The following is an 18,352-nucleotide window of genomic DNA, read 5'->3' as shown; positions in this document are numbered from 1 at the left end:
CATCATTAACGGCCTGTTTGGTAGGTGGTAATAAACGGTAGTAATGAGAATAAAAAACAAGTATAATTTTGGTTGAAAAATATCTTGGTTACCTTGATGGTCATGCTTGTCCAACTTCAATCATCTCATTTTCTTCATAAAATTCATTCTAATGCATTACCATTAGGAGAGGTGGTATTTGGTAGTAATGAAAATTTGTAAAACAAAAAAACTTTTTTTGATCAAAGTTTCATTACCATGGGAATGATATGAAACTTTTGATGAAATTTTACACTATAAATCATTCCCATTACCGTCATTTATTACCACTAACCAAACGGGTCGTAATGAGTATAAAATGATATAAATAAGTGCAATTAATTGCACTTATCAGACAGAGTAATAAATAAACAAGCAAACTTATCCTCTTTACTCTTCTTTTTCACCATTATGTATCCTTGCCCCTACACCATTTCATCTTCATTCCTCATACCAAACACGTCTTTTGTAAATTTATGGAGTAGTTATTAATTATTAAGTAGTCATTAAATTAAAATTATTAATTAGTTGAAGAAAAATATAATTAATTAGTTTTTAACTATAAATTATTAAATATTATTGAATAAATATATAATTTTGTAGTATTTTAAGTAAACAACGAATGCACATTATGTTATGTTAAGTAGTAATCTATATATAATTAATACTCCCTCCTATTCTCTACAAGTGTTCCATTTGTTTTTTTGGGCACTGTTCATCTCTTACTCTTAATTTGTATTCTATTATTAATCTATAAGTTAAAATATAGTCAAGTAAGATCTTGTTTGATTCGTCTCAATGCAAGGATTATTTATATAAACTTTCCATAATTTTTAATTATGCACAATTAGAGATATTAAGGATTGAATAAGTGCATTAGATAGAGTGTATAAAACAAATTAGACACTAATGGTAAATAGGAGGGAGTATGCGAGAAGTTTTAGTGCGAAATGTGCTTAAGTGTGAACCCAAACTTTGTTATTTTTTTGGCAAAAATGTGTTAATATTTTGTGTGAAATTTTTATGATTGAAAAGTAATACTTTTGAAAAGCATTTTTTTGGTAAAAAAGTAAAACTTTTCAACCATAAAAATCAAGAAAAAAATACTTACACGTTTTTGTGAAAAAGTAACAAATTTGCACGATTCACAGTTAGACAGAGTTCTGAAACTCGAGCCTAATTAATACCACTATAATAATTTTGTTGATTTAAGGAATTCCAATTTTATGTCCATAAATAATTACTAACTTTTGGGTTTATTTTCTCCCCTTTCATAACAAAAATCTCCATATCGTCATTTCTGAATTCAGCATATTCCTTGTCCCCAGCGTCCCTCAACTCGGAACAAACAGAAACACACACCCAGGAAGAGAGAGAAAAACGAGAGAAAAAATGGGTGATCACATAGCACGAGGAGAAGACTTCGAGAAGAAAGCCGAGAAGAAACTCACTGGTTGGGGTATATTTGGCAACAAGCACGAAGATGCCGCTGAATTGTATGAAAAAGCCGCTAATTCTTACAAGCTCGGCAAATCCTGTACTCTCCTTTTCTCTTTATCGATCATTGATTTCTTTTTTTTGATGTGTTTTTGATTGATCCGTCGCTATGATGGATAATTTTGATCTGCTATGCCGATTGCCTGATAATTAGGGTTTTATTGTTTGGAGTGTGATTGATTCGTTAATTTAATTAATTTTATTGTCATATGAAAGCTGATTATTGTGAGTTTAAATATGGTCTGTAATTCGTATATGTTTGTTAATGAGGATTGTTAAGTTTCTAATTCGGTTCTGCTGAATCTAGTATGAAATGCGCATTTATTTGCATTGAATTCTTGCTTTGATCATCTGTTTTAATTTAATTAGGGTAAGCAATTTTTCGATGTTGTTGATTGTAGTAGATCTTACAAACATTCATTGATTTTGATTGTTTGCTGTAAACTATGCATAGCGTTTAAAAATTGATTTCATATGAAATCTCATCTTTGTTTATGAATCATGAGGAGTGTGGAATGGATTCTTGATGTTGACCGTGTGAATTTTGATTTCAGGGGAGCAAGCTGGTGCTGCCTACCTTAAGTTGGCAAATTGTTATTTGAAGGTGATTGATATTGTTTTCAGCGGAGAGAAGAGGTTCTATTTGAATTTTTGTGTAATGTGCTTGTTTTATTTTCCGGTTCATTTATGTAGGTTGATAGCAGACATGAAGCTGCTAATGCTTATGCTGAAGCAGGCCATGCTTACAAGAAGACCTCGTCCAAGGGTAATTTACTCTTTCAATAATGTATATGTTATCTTCGAGGTCTTGGGAAAGGTATAGACCTCAATTTTCATCGATTAATTTGGGGCTAAATTGTTTTTTGATACTCTAGCACTCAGTTTGTTTTAAAGATGTAGCATTAGTTGATGCAAAACACATTTTGACCACCAGATTATTTTTTCGTACATACATATTATTAGCATAGTTTGTCAACTTCTTGGTCATAGTTTGTCAACATCTTGGGAGTGTTAGTAAATTGTGATTAATAACACTTTTGGGCCTGTTTGCTGAAATCAGGCTAATTATGCTCTCCTCAGCATTGCACTAAAATAGAGTTCCGGTCGCAGTTGCGATAATACGGATAATTTCGCGGTCAATGCAACCTATGTATCGGTTGTGGTAAACTCATAAAACACTTACAATATGGTCGCGATACGGTGATGCGGCCTTGTTTTTACACTATGTTTCTTAGCTACCGTTGTGATTGCTATGGTTTTGATTAATGGGCTTCATGAGCTAGTTAACTGCATTTTTAATAAGGCAAGTGCTGATTGTTTTGGTGCTTTGATGCAATGCAGAGGCGGTATCTTGCTTGGACCAAGCAGTGAATAGTTTCCTTGAAATCGGAAGGCTTAATATGGCTGCTAGATATTGTAAGGTACATTTTATGTCAGTATAACAAATTTTTGAAATTTGATTCTAGTTGATTTGTATTTTATGACATTTGTACTGTTAAATTGCTATCTGATTTTGGTGTGCTTGGTTTTGCATGCAGCGTCATATGTCATTTCTTTATCAATTGTAGGGCAATTTATATGAGCATTGTACTCTTTTACTTGTGCTTAAGAGTCTTGGGTATTAGTGACAAGTAGGAGCTATGCTTCAATTTGTTGCCTAAATCCCTGTATGAGTTTGCAATTTATCCAAAATGGTCCAAGACTGCTTTTTTTTTTTTTGATTTTTTTAAAATTTTTTTTATTCACAATTTCACTCAGGTGTTATTTTTTTTTCAGGAAATTGCTGAAATAAATGAGAGTGATGGCAATTTGGAGCAAGCAATTGCCTGGTATGAAAAAGCTTCGGATCTTTTCCAAAGTGAAGAGGTGACGACCTCTGCAAATCAGTGCAGACAGAAAGTTGCACAATTTGCTGCACAGTTGGAACAGTATGCTCTGGTTCCTCTTTATTTTTTTGAACAATTCTGTGTTGCTTGATTGGTTTATTCTATCTCATCGTTGTAACTGATTCGGTATACATTGACCATTACTTTCAGAAGTGCTGTCTGGCATGACTATAGTTGAGTCTCATTGTGGGTCTAATTAAAATTGCTTATTGCTATACATACTTGAAAATGCATTGAGAACATTATTGAAGGCCTTTTTGTTCTGTTCTGTGTTTATTATATTCACTTTAGAGTTTACTAGGTGATAAGTTGATTGGTTATTGACTCTGGAGAAATATGGTTTGCACTTTTTTTGTGGGAACTTTATATGTTTGTGCTAGATTTTTATCTCTTGGTATGGTTTTAATGTGGTAAACATGTCTTTAGAGGTTGGTGACAATAGTGGTTGTGGCAGAGTTTTTTAGGCCATTCTTGCTGAATCAAGTCTATCTTTTAGTAGTATTTTTAATTACACAACGCCCTTGCTTTGAGGATGTCTGAGTGATGTATGGACTTGTGGAAGCTTTGAGGGATGGAATTTCATTTTATCTTCAAAAGTATCATTTTGAGTTTCTGTTGGGTATGGGAGCGTTTCTTGTAAACTCTGGGTGATAATACAACGCACTGTCCTTTTCCCTTCTTTCTTTGCATTTACTAAGCTGCAAAGCCTTTTCATATTCTTGTTTCTATAATTTACTTTTGCCAAAATTCAGAAGGCGATTTTTTTAAGCTCGGGAATAACGATAGTGTTTGTTGTCCTCATAACGCTTGTGTTTTATATTATTGGCTCCTATTTTTTTTTCCTGTTTTATCGGTTCAAAATTGTTCCTGGATCACTATATGGTGAGTTTGTGACAAATGTGTTTGACATCTTAGGAAAGCACCTCAAATAGTGTATTTGAGTTTTGATACTTGAGAGTCATCAACTCATTTCGTTGGATAATAAATTATGTGATTAAATCTAATATGTATTTTCCTGTGCTGGCCATTCTTTTCCTATTCCTGAAGTGCCTCTGCAATCTGCATCTATAAATAGTTTGCTAGATGGAGTGATGAGCTCTATTCCTCTTATCATGTAATGCTTGCATTGCCTTTAGTGTGATGCCAAAAACTTTTGATTAGTGCATTCATGATATGTATATATCTTCAGGTATCCAAAGTCGATTGAGATTTATGAAGATATAGCGCGGCATTCTGTTAGTAATTCATTGTTGAAATATGGTGTTAAAGGTCACCTTCTTAATGCTGGTCTTTGCCACCTCTGCAAGGGTGATGTTGTGTCAATAACCAATGCGTTGGACAAATATCAGGTTTCTTTTTTTTTTTTTTTTTTTTGTTCTAGAATCTTTAAAGATTTGTATGTATAAATTTTGGCTTTCTCTTCTAACTGTTATTATATTTGCAATTATATTTGCAGGATCTGGATCCTACTTTTGTCGGAACCCGTGAATACAAATTTCTTTCTGTATGTCTCTTGGTTTGTTTAATTTGGTGCTTTGAGTTTCAAAATTGCATTCTTTCACTTGTTGAGCCCTATAAAATATGATTATATTAAGGGATTAGAGAAATTATTAAGCAGTTGCGGATCTTGAACAACTTTTTTAGAGTGCAACTTAATATAACAAGAATTAGGAGGGCTAAGTAAAGATAAAACATTAAATAATTATTTAGGGAGCGGCCTTCGCAGGCCATAACAAAGGTTCACCACTATATATATAAGAAAGAATAAAAAAAGGCTGACAGGATGGTTATCACATATAGCAATGTCATAATAAATGCTAGTTTGGATTTTGGAGTGGTTTAGATGGTGAGCATGCAGTCATTTCTCTCACATTGGTACGTTGCTGAAAATGGAGAATTATTACAGTAAATGATCAATTTGCTAAAACGAAGGTTCGCTGGCCCTCCAGTTTTAAATTATTTGTCTAGATTATTGTGCTACTTGAAGAATTTTTGTTCAGCCTTTTGAAAATTTTACTTGCATGCACAATCGTACATTATGTTGCTCATATTTGGTTGCTTCATCTGACACACTATGTGCTCAAGTAATAAACTTTGCTACTTCATGAAATTTTTTCACGTTTGTGGTCTAAAATAAAATGTCAAGAGTGCATATCTATGTGGGAATGGTGAGTATTAGAAATGGAGTACCTAAAGAGTTTTACACTATGTTTGTATATAAAATTAGGAGAGAAAAAAAGAAAGGGAAGGGGAAGGAAAGGAAGGGAAATAAGGGGAGGGGTAAGGAGGCAGAGTGCATCTTGTTTGTTTAGAAGGAAAGGGGAGGGAAAAGGAAGGTAAACAAGTGTTTTCTTTTCAAATCTTTCCACTTTAGGAGATATTGTATTTTTAACGAAAATTTTCAATGTTTTTCCCTCAAACCCCTCCCCTTCCTTTTTGTTATCATAAGAAGGGATCTTAAATCCTTTTAAATCCCTCACCTTCCTTTCGCTCCATATCTCTTCGTCCAAACACATTGTTAGAGTACATTGTTTTACCACAACGTCAATACTGCAACTTCATGAAAATGTTTCATGTTTGTGGTCTGAAATAAAATGTCAACTGTGCATATCTATGTGGGAATGGCGTGTATCAGAACTGAGTACCTGAAGAGGTTTAGAGTACATGGAACATTTGCTAAAAGCCTTGTATCTCTGTCACATGTCGTAATTTAAGTAATGGTTACAATAGGTTTTTTCACAATACCCTTGCTAGATTCAATAATGAGGATTTACCAACTATTGTGCAGGATCTCCTGCGACATTTTTTCATTACTCATATTCTTGAATACAATGGGCTGTGTTTATGTGACAATATTTTCCTGTTGGAGGCAGTAGATTAATTTATTTGCATAGCTTGTGGAATCTAGTAGAGTTTTATATTTATTTTTTTGTGGTTGCAGGACTTGGCCACTGCAGTGGACGAGCAGGATGTTGCCAAATTTACCGACATTGTAAAAGAGTTTGATAGCATGACCCCACTGGTAAAGTATTTGATGTCGAAGTATTTGTTTGTGAGACAGCTACAAGCTGTTTGATATTCTTCTAAGTTAAATGAATTTCCTTTTTTTTCTTACACACCTATTGGCTGCTTGTGCCCGAATATCATCGTCATGCACTTCTCTATTATGTGTCCGCTTGTTAAAAATTAATATGTACATTAAACATGTTTGAAGATAATTTTTTATCGGACTAATGTATTAATATGCGAAATTAAACTTGATTATAGTAGAAAATTGGACCATTACTTTGCACTTAAGCTATGAAGTGAGAAAAACCTCAAAAAGTGAGTGAGTCATCGATGTCTTGTGTTGATATTTGTGTCTTTGCGTGATTAACAAAACCCATGCCTTGCTGCTAGTTGAAGAGTAAAGATTTGAGTCAAGTGAATATGTAAATATTGCCTGCCCTTTATATATTTTATTTATATATATTTGTATATTTCAGTTGTCTCTTCTGATTTTCCTAATTGGAAATGTGGAGGAACACCACTGTAAGAATTTAGGAAAAACAAAGTGCAAAAATAGGGGGGCGATTTCAGTGGATAGGTGTTGATTTGCCTGAAATGTAACAGGGTGGGTGAAGTTGGGGTAAGTGGTTGAAATAGAAAGATTAAAAAGGGTCAAACCAAAAGGGATGTAGGAGGATAAACGTGGACAGTGTATAATAAACAGGACGGGTCATTCTGCAAATTATTGTTTGATATAGGAGTGAGCTTTACAAGTGCCAGGATATTGATATTTTATTCAATAGAGCTTCACCAATTGTGATATTTTTGTTCCAAGAAATGAAAATTTTGGGTTATAAACGAATAACATGCATCAACTTGAACAAACCATGAGCAAGTCCCATCAGTCCACAAAACTTCCAAGTCCGATTCTGAATTATTCAAATTGTATATTAATATCAACATTTGTAAATTTTTCCTCTACTTACAAACACCTATATTGCCATATCACAAACAAAAGAGAGAATTGAGGTGGGGTTTAGTGAGAACTGAGAACCGAGACGTCAGAGAAAGAATTGAGGTGGGTGTTTTAATACCCTCATCATGGTTGCTCTTAGGCTTACAAGTTATGCCGTTGGTGTATATTTTTACCGACATCCAAATCCAAGTATTGTGCCTGTATACTATAGTACCTGATGATTATTTTTTCCTCATACATCCATATAGTCTATGGATTCTTTTTGTTGCTTCATTTTTCAAAGAAATTTTCAGTTTAAATTGTTATTGTATTATAGGCATTCTGTTCTCATGTTGCTAAATACTTTTTGATTGCCAAGTATTGTGCCTTTTATCAATGTGGTCAGTTTTGCATATATATGGTTAAAACACTTTGCCTTGTGCATTTTTTGTGGCAGGACGCGATGAAAACAACCCTTCTTCTAAGAGTGAAGGAAAAACTGAAGGCCCAAGATAACGATGACGATGATCTGACTTAAGTTAGTTTATGTGCTTTCAACTTTTAAATTGTTCCTTTTGGATAAGAGTGCTGCGTCTATGTACAAATGATCTCGATACATTCTAAGCATTGACTGGCCTATGGGCATGTTTTCACGTTGGAGAAATGTGTTAATTTGATATTTTCTGATTGTGTTTTTAGGCTGAGACATAGTAGCGGATGATCCTTGGTTTTTATGTAATGTTTTACTCCCACATTATTGGTTGTCATTTATTGAAAGTTGATGATTCATAAGCCGTGACGTCTAATACTGCTAATAAAGTTGTGCTTTTGTCTGGAACTCAACCTATGGTTTATGAGTGACTCGTTTGCTATGCTTATGGTAGCGTTGCTGTTGCCGCTGTATTTTCAGACGTCCACGTCCTTTCCCTATTCCTATTTGTTGATTGTCTGCTGGATGGCCGATACTCTTCGTGGTTTGGGTTTGTTTTTCCACCATGTAATAATGTTGATCACTTGGTCTAACTGTTATAGGGTTATATTTTCTTTTGTTTTCGTAGTTAAGAGAGCAGCCTAAGGAACTATCCCTTTATTCGTCTAGAACGAAAGTTCAGGTCATAATTTGCGAAACTATAGTCTTGTACGATCTGACCTTTTTTCTTGCACATCATGGTTGATTGATGTTATTTTAATTAAGATTTCATTTAGAATTGTTTAATAATAATAATAATAATAATAATAATAAAAATAATAATCAGCATAATCTGAGTTATTGGATTAAGAGTAAAGAGAGCTTCTTTGTGATTCTTTTTGAGCATAAGATAAGATTGATCCCACAAAGGCACTGGTATTGTGGATTCAAGAAAAGATCCCACATCATGGTTAAGTAACCACTATTATTTCTATCATTCCAATTTGTAAGATTAGATTCTTCATATTCTTTTCACTCTTGTCTTCTAAGTCATCTTAAGTCTTCTTCACTTTCAATTTAAGTCTACCAAGCTCTAATTTTCCATCTTAAATGATTTTCTTTTATCTTTACTTGAATATTTGCAACCTTAGACCTTTTCTTATATCTTCATTTTAAATTATATCCCTCAAGGTATGTCCACTATGTATGTATTTTCGTTTCAACTTCTCTTCATTTTCCTACTATGATCCTTTCTAGCCTACCATTTTGATCCACATAGTAGCGTCAGTTTAATTTATGTTTAATGAAACTTTCCCTTTAAGTACGCTTCAATCACATAACATTCTAGTAACCGCTCAAAATTGGATGAACTTTAGGTTTAGCCTTATCAAATACAGATAAGTTCAATTCAAATAATGCAAATTGTTGTCAAATTAATTCGGGTTTACTACAGATTTTAAATCCTTTCGAGTTACATTTTGTATAATATCTTCAAAATTCAAGCCTTTTTTAATAAAATTTCAATCCTTTGTAAGCGTTGTGTTACTATCTTCTTGTTAATAGTTTTTACAAATCCCGAATGAACTAAAATATTTACTTCAAAATGGGACTGAAAATGCCAAGCCATGGAAGAAAGGGTTTTGCTTTATTAGATGCCAAGCAAAATTACACAATCTCTTTTATTTTATCAAGAAAGTATAAAATATATGTGGATGGGATGAAAATAAAAGTTAAATTTATAGTTGAAAACTAAAAAAAGTGCGTGGGTATGGTCAAAAATAAAAATATAGCAATTTATATGACATAACTATAATGAAAAATGTTGCAAACGTGTGATGTAGAGGGACTACTTGTTCCAAAATACATGTATAAGAGTATTTAAGGCTGGGTGTCTTGTCCAGTCAAGTAACTTGTACATGTCCGAATTACGAAATGTCATAAACAAAAAATAGTACTTTCTCGTTTTCAAATTAAATGTCTATTTGATTTTTGACACATATTCACCATTCACTTGTATATTATATCTTGTTGATTTGTTTTACCATTTACTTGTACATTATATCTTGTTTATTTGTTTTCATGTAAATTCTATTAATATTTACTTTTTAAAATATTTAATTATGTACAATTAGAGATATTAAAAATCAAATTAGTGTTACGTTTACCATTCACTTGTATATTATGTCTTGTTGATTTATTTTAATGTAAATTCTATTAATATTTACTTTTAAAATATTTAATTATATACAATAAGAGATATTAAAAATTAGATTAGTGCTACGTTCACCATTCACTTGTATATTATATATTGTTGATTTGTTTTAATGTAAATTCTATTAATATCTACTCTTTAAAATATTTAACTATGCATAATTCGAGATATTAAAGATAAATTAGTGTTACGTTTTAAGGTAGTCTGAAGTCTGAACAAATCAAGGAGAGTACTCCTGAATTTTAACATGATTAACTTACATAGGTTATTTTGCTTCTAAAAACAAAAAAGAAAACCCAGAATGATAAAACTTTTACTCTATATGATACGTATGATACGTCATACGTGTATGATTCTGAGCTTCGAATTTTAGGAGGGAATTATTAGTAAGTCCACCTCTGTCACCATTTAGTCCAATTGACATGAAGATTAAAAAATTAAATATAATAAATTAAAATAGTGAGATATTTAAACATAAAAAAGCGAACATAAAGAGTAAAAGTGGTGTTGTCATGCAAAAATAAAAATTATAAAATTTTATATGAACCGCTTAAAATAGAAAATGAGGTTAATATATATATTAATATCTATATATATGTATGGATGTCATTCATTTATACTTTCCTTTACTTCTATCACCAAATGGTGTTAGAATAACCACTTGTTGGGACCCTTAACAATTTAGGCAAGTGAAGCATATGGCAGTAGCTTCCACCTTGCCCTTGTCTTGGTCACATCAAACACCAAGGCCCCCACCAACCCATATTCTCCGGCCACCATTTCATGGTGCCCGGTGCACCTCTACCACCACTCGCTCGATCCCCCCTCGACCTGCTGTAATACTCCCAGGATTAGGGAACAATACAGCAGATTATTCTAGACTGCAATCGAGCCTAGAGGAGTACGATGTTAAAAGTGTCGTAGCCAAAGTTTCGAGGCTCGATTGGTTTAGGAATGCAGCGGGTTTACTAGACCCGAATTACTGGAAGGGCACACTGTGTCCTAGCCCGGTTTTAGATTGGTATCTTAACAGGGTGGATCAAGCTGTAAGACAAGCTAAGGAGCTTGCACCGGGCAGGACAGTCTCGTTGATTGGACATTCTGCGGGTGGGTGGCTAGCACGCGTGTATATGGCGGAGTTTGGGAAGTCAGATATCTCGTTACTTTTGACACTTGGCACTCCGCATTTGCCTCCTCCAAGAGGTGTATCTGGGGTTATCGATCAGACAAGGGGGCTATTGTATCATGTGCAAGAGCACTGCTCGGAAGCTGTGTATACTCCTGAACTTAAGTATGTGTGTGTCGCTGGACGGTATATTCAGGGCGCTCGAGTATTTGGAGGTTCAAATGTTGTGCAGAACGTGGCTCATGGGGCTGCTATTATGAATGTGCCCGAGTCAAAATCAGACGATGTTACATTGCAAGCGCGGTTTGTTGGTCAGGGCTATAAACAAGTATGTGGGCGGGCGGATGTGTGGGGTGATGGAGTTGTTCCGGAAGTATCTGCACATTTAGAGGGTGCTCTTAATATTAGCTTGGATGGTGTTTATCACTCGCCTGTCGGTTCAGATGATGTCTCGAGACCCTGGTATGGCTCGCCTGACGTACTTAAGAATTGGGTTAACCACCTTTTAGATTAATCAGATCTTGGGCCTCAATCATCAGCTTAAGCTTAATCTAATGGTTGAGGCCTCAAAATACGTTATATGCTCTAACAGATTCTGCAATCGATGTCATGAAATTAAGCATATCGAGATTTTGTTGTCACATTGCAACACTTATTTTGTCGATTTGTTCATATAGAGCCTTGTAGGCTGTAGTTTCTATGAAATGATTGTATTCGCCCTTTACCCTTTCGCACTATGTCAAATAGTGAGTCGACGAAATCAACCGAAAGAAATGTCATCTAGTGAAGACAGGACATAGTGACTAACTTGATAGTTCGTTCATTGGCAATGCTTAATGATCCGATGTTTTATGCATTGTATACGCCTTATATCAGTAAGATAGTAGCATGAGGATCCTCGAGTTTGTGAAAATGAACGTGATTAGAAGCTACCTCGATGCCCCATTTATTAAACTTGATTACCTCTTGTAATCAGCATATGATTGAATCATCAACTATGCAAAAAATATGCTTCTTGGATTGACTTTGTTATTACAAATGATAGATCTTCAAGCCACTATATGGTGAATACCCTGTAATTTAGAATATATCAGATCTTTTCTAGTTTTTATCATTTATGAATATAGAATCCCACCCTCAAGAGGTCACTAGTTTTTGTTGATTCAAGATTTGCTTTATATAATAGGCATGATTCATGAGGAAGTCTTATTGACGTGAATATGCAGATAATATCTTCTAAAAGGATCGATCGGAAATAACCTCTTTGTTAGTGTTATCGCTAATATGGTAAGGTTGTGTATATTCAACCGTCTAAATTCCATCCTAGTTGGAGCCACCTGATAATTTAAGCCACAATCAATATTCCCCTAAAGCAATAGACCAAAGTTGTTTGATTATGTTAAATTAGGCTAGACTTATTGTGAATGCCAACATATTAATAGAAAAACACAAGTCGTACACACTTCATAAAGTTACATATATTCGACCCTCTGAACTCCACCATAGCTAAGTGGGATCCACCTAAAGACATTGAAGTAATAGAATATTATTGTGCAAAGAAACACCAAGATACCTAAAGGGTAGTTTACCTTGAGGAATATCCATGAGCTAGAGAAGAGATTCCTTCTCATGACTCAAAACTTTGAACATTTTTCCAAGCTAGCACATCATAAACTTGACACAACAAGTAACGAGAAAAGGAAAATATAATCAACAAAAAGAAACAGAAGGTTTCCCATCAATTTGAGATTGGAGACATAAGTGATACACTTCATGCAATCGTTTGACTTTTATACTAACTTTAATTTATACTTTGACGATCTTATTTATTTCAATATGAGTTAAAAAAAAATTTGTGTGGATCTTGCTAGGTTTGTTGATATATATAGTTACAATAATTAATAATTATATTATTTTTACTTTTATATATATATATATATATATATATATATATATATATATATATATATATAACTAGAGATATTATCAGTTAAAAAAGTACATTGGCATGCGTGTTTTTAGAAGTGTTGCAAATAAACACATTAGAAGAATTTTATTGACTCACATTTCTTCTACATATAATACAATTTATTTTCATTTTGTCAATTAATTTTTTTAGAATTTTATTTTCGCCCAATTTTCTACAATATTATATAGTTTTTCTATAAATTTAGTTATAATTTTATCATTATCTATATCTCTGCATTATTACTCGTAATTTCATTCATAAATTCATTCTCTATACATCATTTTATTAGCAAATTCTATATCTCTCTCTTCTTTTTTAATTCTCCCTCGACCACCAACTTAGCACAATCTCACTGTTCCAATTAATTTACACCTCTTTCAAAGTTTTTTAAATATTACTTTAAAAAAAATATATTTTAAATATATATATATATATATATATATATATATATATATATATATATATATATATATTAGGTGGGGTTACGAAATGAGTTAATGAAATTAAAAAATAAATAAATTTGTAGATAAAATTTTTAAAAAATTACGGATACTCGAGATCATTATCAAAGGAAAAAAAATGCATAAAGGGGGATATATTCCTTGCTTGAATGAGGTGAATGGGTAATATACAAATACTTGCTCTGTATCTAACACTATACAACACTTGGAAATATAATAAAGTTATATTTTATAGAAGTATTTTATTTTTTAATCTATTATTACTCAAAATAAAGTTATGAAATTAAAATTAATTTATGTCAGTGTAAAAAAATTAATATCAATTTCTTCAATTAAAAAAAAGAAAATAATAGGGCTTTATATAAGAAAAAAGCTTGTACTTTCTTCATGTAATTTATTATTGTTTTTCCTTGGAAATATAATATTCTTAAATATATTTTATTCTCTTATCATTAATTCTCTCTTGGAAATTTTAAATAACTACAAAAACTATTAATTACTCTTAATTATACTAAAATTATTGATAATAAATATAACTTGTTAATTTGTATGTGCTGTAAGCCTGTAATTTACCCTGAAAAAAAAAAATCTTTCTTGTTCTTTAATTCCACTTATTTGACTCAAGTAACTAAAAGTATTTGGTTCTTTTGCGACGCAAAAGAGACAATTAGTAGTTGAACGACTGAAATTCAGTTGTACATCATTGTTCTTGTGGATTGCTTTTCTGGGAATTATCTTTTAGCGTTCATCAGATTTTATTGAGGTTTACTTTCTTCTTTTTTCCACCCATATTTTATATTTCTGTTACTATTATACCCAGAAAAAATGAATTTGGTGTCTTTTTTTTTGTTCATTTTCTGAAAAAATTTACTCATTTGTTTGATGCAGATCTTGTTGATTGAATGAATTCTGAATTGATCTGGGGTTTTTATAGCTCTTTTCCCTGATGGGTTTTTGATAGTTTACATGATTGTTGATTCGTTGAGCCTTTCAAGATTTGTCAAATTAGGGTTTGTAATATTTGTATGTTCAAATTATCATTATAGCTTAATTTGAGTAATTTGAGGCTTTTTGGATGTTAGATGCAGGATTCTTTAGTTACAATTGATCTTATTTGTGCAATCTAAGCTATTATAAAGTTCAGTTTTGATGGCTCAAAATGATGGTCTTATAGTCAAAGAGGAGATTGAAGAAATTATTAAACTTCCTAAATCAAAAACACCAAGCCCAATTCATTGTTTAACACCTTCAAAAGATGGTCAAATTGGTGGAACACCAAAAATTAAATATGCCCTTTTAAGTAGACCTTCAAGCAAATTCTGGGAAATTGCTGAAGGGAAAGATGAGGCGTCTCGTGCTGTGGAGTCTTCTCGTAGCCATGGCTTACGAGAACGAATAAGTGAACTTAGACATAGAATTAATTGGGAGTCCTTAAAGAAAACTTGCAAAGAGTGGTTTAGGAATCCCATGAACTTGGCTCTTTTTGTTTGGATTACTTGTGTTGCCGTTTCTGGGGCGATTTTGTTTCTTGTCATGACTGGAATGCTAAATAGTGCCTTACCGAAGAAATCACAACGAAACGCGTGGTTTGAAGTCAATAATCAAATCCTTAATGCCCTTTTTACTCTCATGTGTTTGTATCAACACCCTCAAAGATTCTACCACTTAGCATTGCTCTTGAGATGGAATCCGAAGGATATATCTAAATTAAGAAAGATTTACTGTAAGAATGGTACTTACAAGCCGCACGAATGGGCACATATGCTAGTGGTTATTTTGTTGCTTCATTTGAATTGTTTTGCTCAGTATGGTCTTTGTGGCCTAAACTTGGGATATAAACGATCTGAGCGGCCTGTACTTGGGGTTGCGATTTGTATCTCCGTTGCCATAGCTGCCCCGGCTATAGCAGGAATCTACACTATCCTTAGTCCCTTAGGCAAGGAGTATGCGTATGAAAACCCAAGTGATGAGGAAGCGCAAATTCCTATTAAGGCCGCAAGTCACAACTTAAGTGTTATAAGATCGAATTCGTTAGAAAGGCGGCTATCTTTTGCACTGAGAAATGGGAATATTGTTGAGGATCAACCACAATGGAAAGAAGGACTTTTTGATTTGTGGGATGATTTATCTATCACCTATCTCTCGCTTTTTTGCAGCTTTTGTGTTTTCGGATGGAACATGGAGAGGTTGGGATTCGGGAATATGTACGTTCACATTGCAACTTTCATATTGTTTTGCTCTGCTCCGTTTTTTATCTTCAATTTGGCTGGCCTTAATGTTAATGATGACAACGTTAGGCAGGCTCTAAGCCTTACGGGGTTTTTACTATGTGGGCTTGGTTTACTTTACGGTGGTTATTGGAGGATCCGAATGAGGAAGAGGTACAACTTGCCTGAATATACATCATGTTGTGGCAAACCCGCTGTGACTGATTGTGCTTTGTGGCTTTGCTGTTGTTGGTGCTCACTTGCTCAGGAAGTACGAACTGCAAATTTCTATGAAATCGTTGAAGACAAGATGTATAGGAAACAGCACAATGGAAATGGCGATCTAGGGTGCTCAGACTTGCCTTGTGAAGATGAAGAAGTAGCCAACAACAACAGTTTGGATGTAGGCTCAAGGACAGTTCCATTGGACGACTCCATGATCACAACCGAAAATCACAGTTCGGGAAGGACAGAAGAAGAGTTACCGAAGCAAGGTATGTCGAAACCCATGACACCTCCACGCCCCTTAACGATTGACAGAGAAACCAAATAGCATTGTCATCTTTTGAAGGTGTGCTTTGTGTAATATTTGAGCTATTTATGTTGTTAATGTGCATTTTTGTATATTTTTGGAATTGGATCACAATTATGTGTTTAATATATGCTTTATATGAATTACATATATGATATACGCCTTATGGCGAGTCTAAAAATTAGAATGAACTTGCACAATATTGCTTTATGAAACGTGTTTTGAGAATGAGATTTCATAAAACCGCAAGCTCTCAAGTCAATTGTCATGGGGATTGTTGGAATGTTTTGATTTTGTTTTGTGGTCAGTATATACTTCTGAAGTTATAGTAGTATTTGATTGAGTGTTGTGTGAGAAATACTTGCATCGAGAGCATTGAACTGGTTGCAAGCCAGTGTTGGTGGGCAGCTTTCCGAGTCCCTCCTAAAACGATAGGATTATCATCCATTATGTTGTTATATCAGACTAAAAGCATTGAGTCCTTCCTATCAGGTACCTATCGTTCTGAGGATTTTTTTGAGCCAAGAGACTCTTGGCCGCATCCTCTTTTTTGGGTATTGGCCGCCTTCCTTTCCTCCCCAGGGCCTAGATCCTGATTAGTTTCCTATGATCAGAATATATCGAGTATGATGATGAAGAGGATATGTAATAGATTAATATTAAAGCTGATGTATCATAATCAAGTAGTGGCTATGAAAATATGTTGGTCATGGGAAAATTGTTCCTCAGTATTAGAAGCTGCTTGAAACTACCCTCCTTAGCCCCAGTTATAACTTCTAAATCAACTTTCGACTTACGGTTTAGTAGATTTTTTTCACCAAATTCTCTGAATTTCGATCCCGCCCCTATCATCTACTTCTTTTGCAAACCTTTTTTCTCTCGTTTTTCTCTGGGCCATCTTCCTTTCGATAACTTGTTTATGGGTATGTAGGGTGCAAGTCTATGAATCATTTAGCTTATGCTTAAATGTTAGCTTTGGAGATGTTTGTTAAGTTTTAGCTGAACTTATTGTCAATGTTAGCGTAAAGTGTGTACACCAACTTTAATTCAGCGATGTGGAATAAACAATTCCAACAACTCACATAACACGAAAAAAAAAACTAACTCTTAGGAAAGTTCTCGGTATGAATATATTCTTAGGAAAGTTCAATATTTGACAATTTCCTTATCACAATGGAGTTTGAAAGAAGGCGAGGAGGATTGAGATAACTTGAAGGGCATGAGTGGAAAATATACAGAGAATGTATATTTACGGATTGGTAGACACTCGAAACAAATAGAGAAGACGAGTTCATGTTGATGTCTACTGAAACCAAACTCATGTAGGGCTGATTTGATCACCTGGCTCAATTTATGTCAAAATTAGATCTTGTTCTACATGGATATATTCACACCCCATACAGTAAAAAGCCGATGGGATCCTAGGATCGAAAGGGGAATAATGAAAATATGGTGTAAAGTTAGATTTTTCTGATTGGATCGTGTTGGCTTTTTATTGTGCTGGATTAACTCAAGAAATTGGGTTGGGTTGGATTAGACTTGGTCGGGTTTAGTTGGTCATGAGTTTAGTTCTATGTAAAGCCAACACGAAGATGAGTCTAGAATAGGTTTTAGTTGAGTAGGGTCAATACAATTCAAGTCTAAGCCAGCTTATATTTTGCTAGAGGGGTTCATTTTGGTCATTGGGTCGATTTTGCGTCACGTATTTTGGATCAGTTTAAAATTGGATTTTAAGTCCACATTGATTTTTATATAATTGTAAATTTATTTTAAAGTCTGGTCAAATCGAGTTCAGTTATAAGGTCAAATATATCTAATTATTGAATATTTTTTGAGTACCTCTATATTTTGTGTTCATTCGGATTAGGCCTCTTTGAATTTCAATTGACTATAAGTGGTTCAATATTATATATTCCATTTGATTAACTTCTGGTTCAAAACCCCCTATCGTTTTACGATTCATGTTCTTGTTAGGACACAACACACAATAATTTGGCCCATCCATTTAAACTACATACCAATTATTTAGCTTTATTGGCTTTTGGGCCTGGAAACTAAGAAGTTGAATATCACTGGTTATTTTTTTTTTTTT

The 18,352-nt window shown here is 33.6% G+C and overlaps 3 protein-coding genes across 3 annotated transcripts; all 3 read left to right on the top strand.

Moving 5' to 3' along the window:
• Positions 1-1,260: 1,260 nt before the first annotated feature.
• LOC130803111 (alpha-soluble NSF attachment protein 2) lies at positions 1,261-8,136 on the top strand. Its single transcript, XM_057667293.1, has 9 exons — positions 1,261-1,555; positions 2,070-2,119; positions 2,209-2,281; positions 2,857-2,936; positions 3,292-3,443; positions 4,591-4,750; positions 4,858-4,905; positions 6,343-6,423; positions 7,802-8,136. Exons 1-9 carry the CDS (start codon positions 1,411-1,413, stop codon positions 7,880-7,882), a joined length of 870 nt encoding a protein of 289 aa, XP_057523276.1. The 5' UTR covers positions 1,261-1,410; the 3' UTR covers positions 7,883-8,136.
• A 2,449-nt stretch (positions 8,137-10,585) lies between these two features.
• Positions 10,586-11,815, top strand: LOC130803110 (uncharacterized). The gene has a single exon (XM_057667292.1). The coding sequence runs from the start codon at positions 10,664-10,666 to the stop codon at positions 11,603-11,605; it is 942 nt and encodes a 313-aa protein (XP_057523275.1). The 5' UTR covers positions 10,586-10,663; the 3' UTR covers positions 11,606-11,815.
• Positions 11,816-14,084: 2,269 nt separating this feature from the next.
• On the top strand, positions 14,085-18,057 carry LOC130803104 (uncharacterized). The gene is made up of 2 exons (XM_057667283.1): positions 14,085-14,284; positions 14,410-18,057. Exon 2 carries the CDS (start codon positions 14,671-14,673, stop codon positions 16,279-16,281), a length of 1,611 nt encoding a protein of 536 aa, XP_057523266.1. The 5' UTR covers positions 14,085-14,284; positions 14,410-14,670; the 3' UTR covers positions 16,282-18,057.
• The last annotated feature ends 295 nt before the right edge of the window (positions 18,058-18,352 follow it).

Source organism: Amaranthus tricolor, chromosome 16 (assembly GCF_026212465.1).
Source record: "Amaranthus tricolor cultivar Red isolate AtriRed21 chromosome 16, ASM2621246v1, whole genome shotgun sequence".
NCBI lineage: Eukaryota > Viridiplantae > Streptophyta > Magnoliopsida > Caryophyllales > Amaranthaceae > Amaranthus > Amaranthus tricolor.
The sequence above is the reverse complement of the archived record's forward strand: the minus strand, read 5'-3'. Positions and strand labels throughout refer to the sequence as shown.

Excerpts from the sequence above, each read along its gene's own strand:
- LOC130803111 (XM_057667293.1), top strand. The coding sequence starts at position 1,411 with ATGGGTGATCACATAGCACGAGGAGAAGACTTCGAGAAGAAAGCCGAG. Across the intron at positions 2,282-2,856 it reads CAAGAAGACCTCGTCCAAGG|AGGCGGTATCTTGCTTGGAC; the intron begins GTAATTTACTCT and ends GATGCAATGCAG. Across the intron at positions 6,424-7,801 it reads TTGATAGCATGACCCCACTG|GACGCGATGAAAACAACCCT; the intron begins GTAAAGTATTTG and ends TTTTTGTGGCAG.
- LOC130803110 (XM_057667292.1), top strand. The coding sequence starts at position 10,664 with ATGGCAGTAGCTTCCACCTTGCCCTTGTCTTGGTCACATCAAACACCA.
- LOC130803104 (XM_057667283.1), top strand. The coding sequence starts at position 14,671 with ATGGCTCAAAATGATGGTCTTATAGTCAAAGAGGAGATTGAAGAAATT.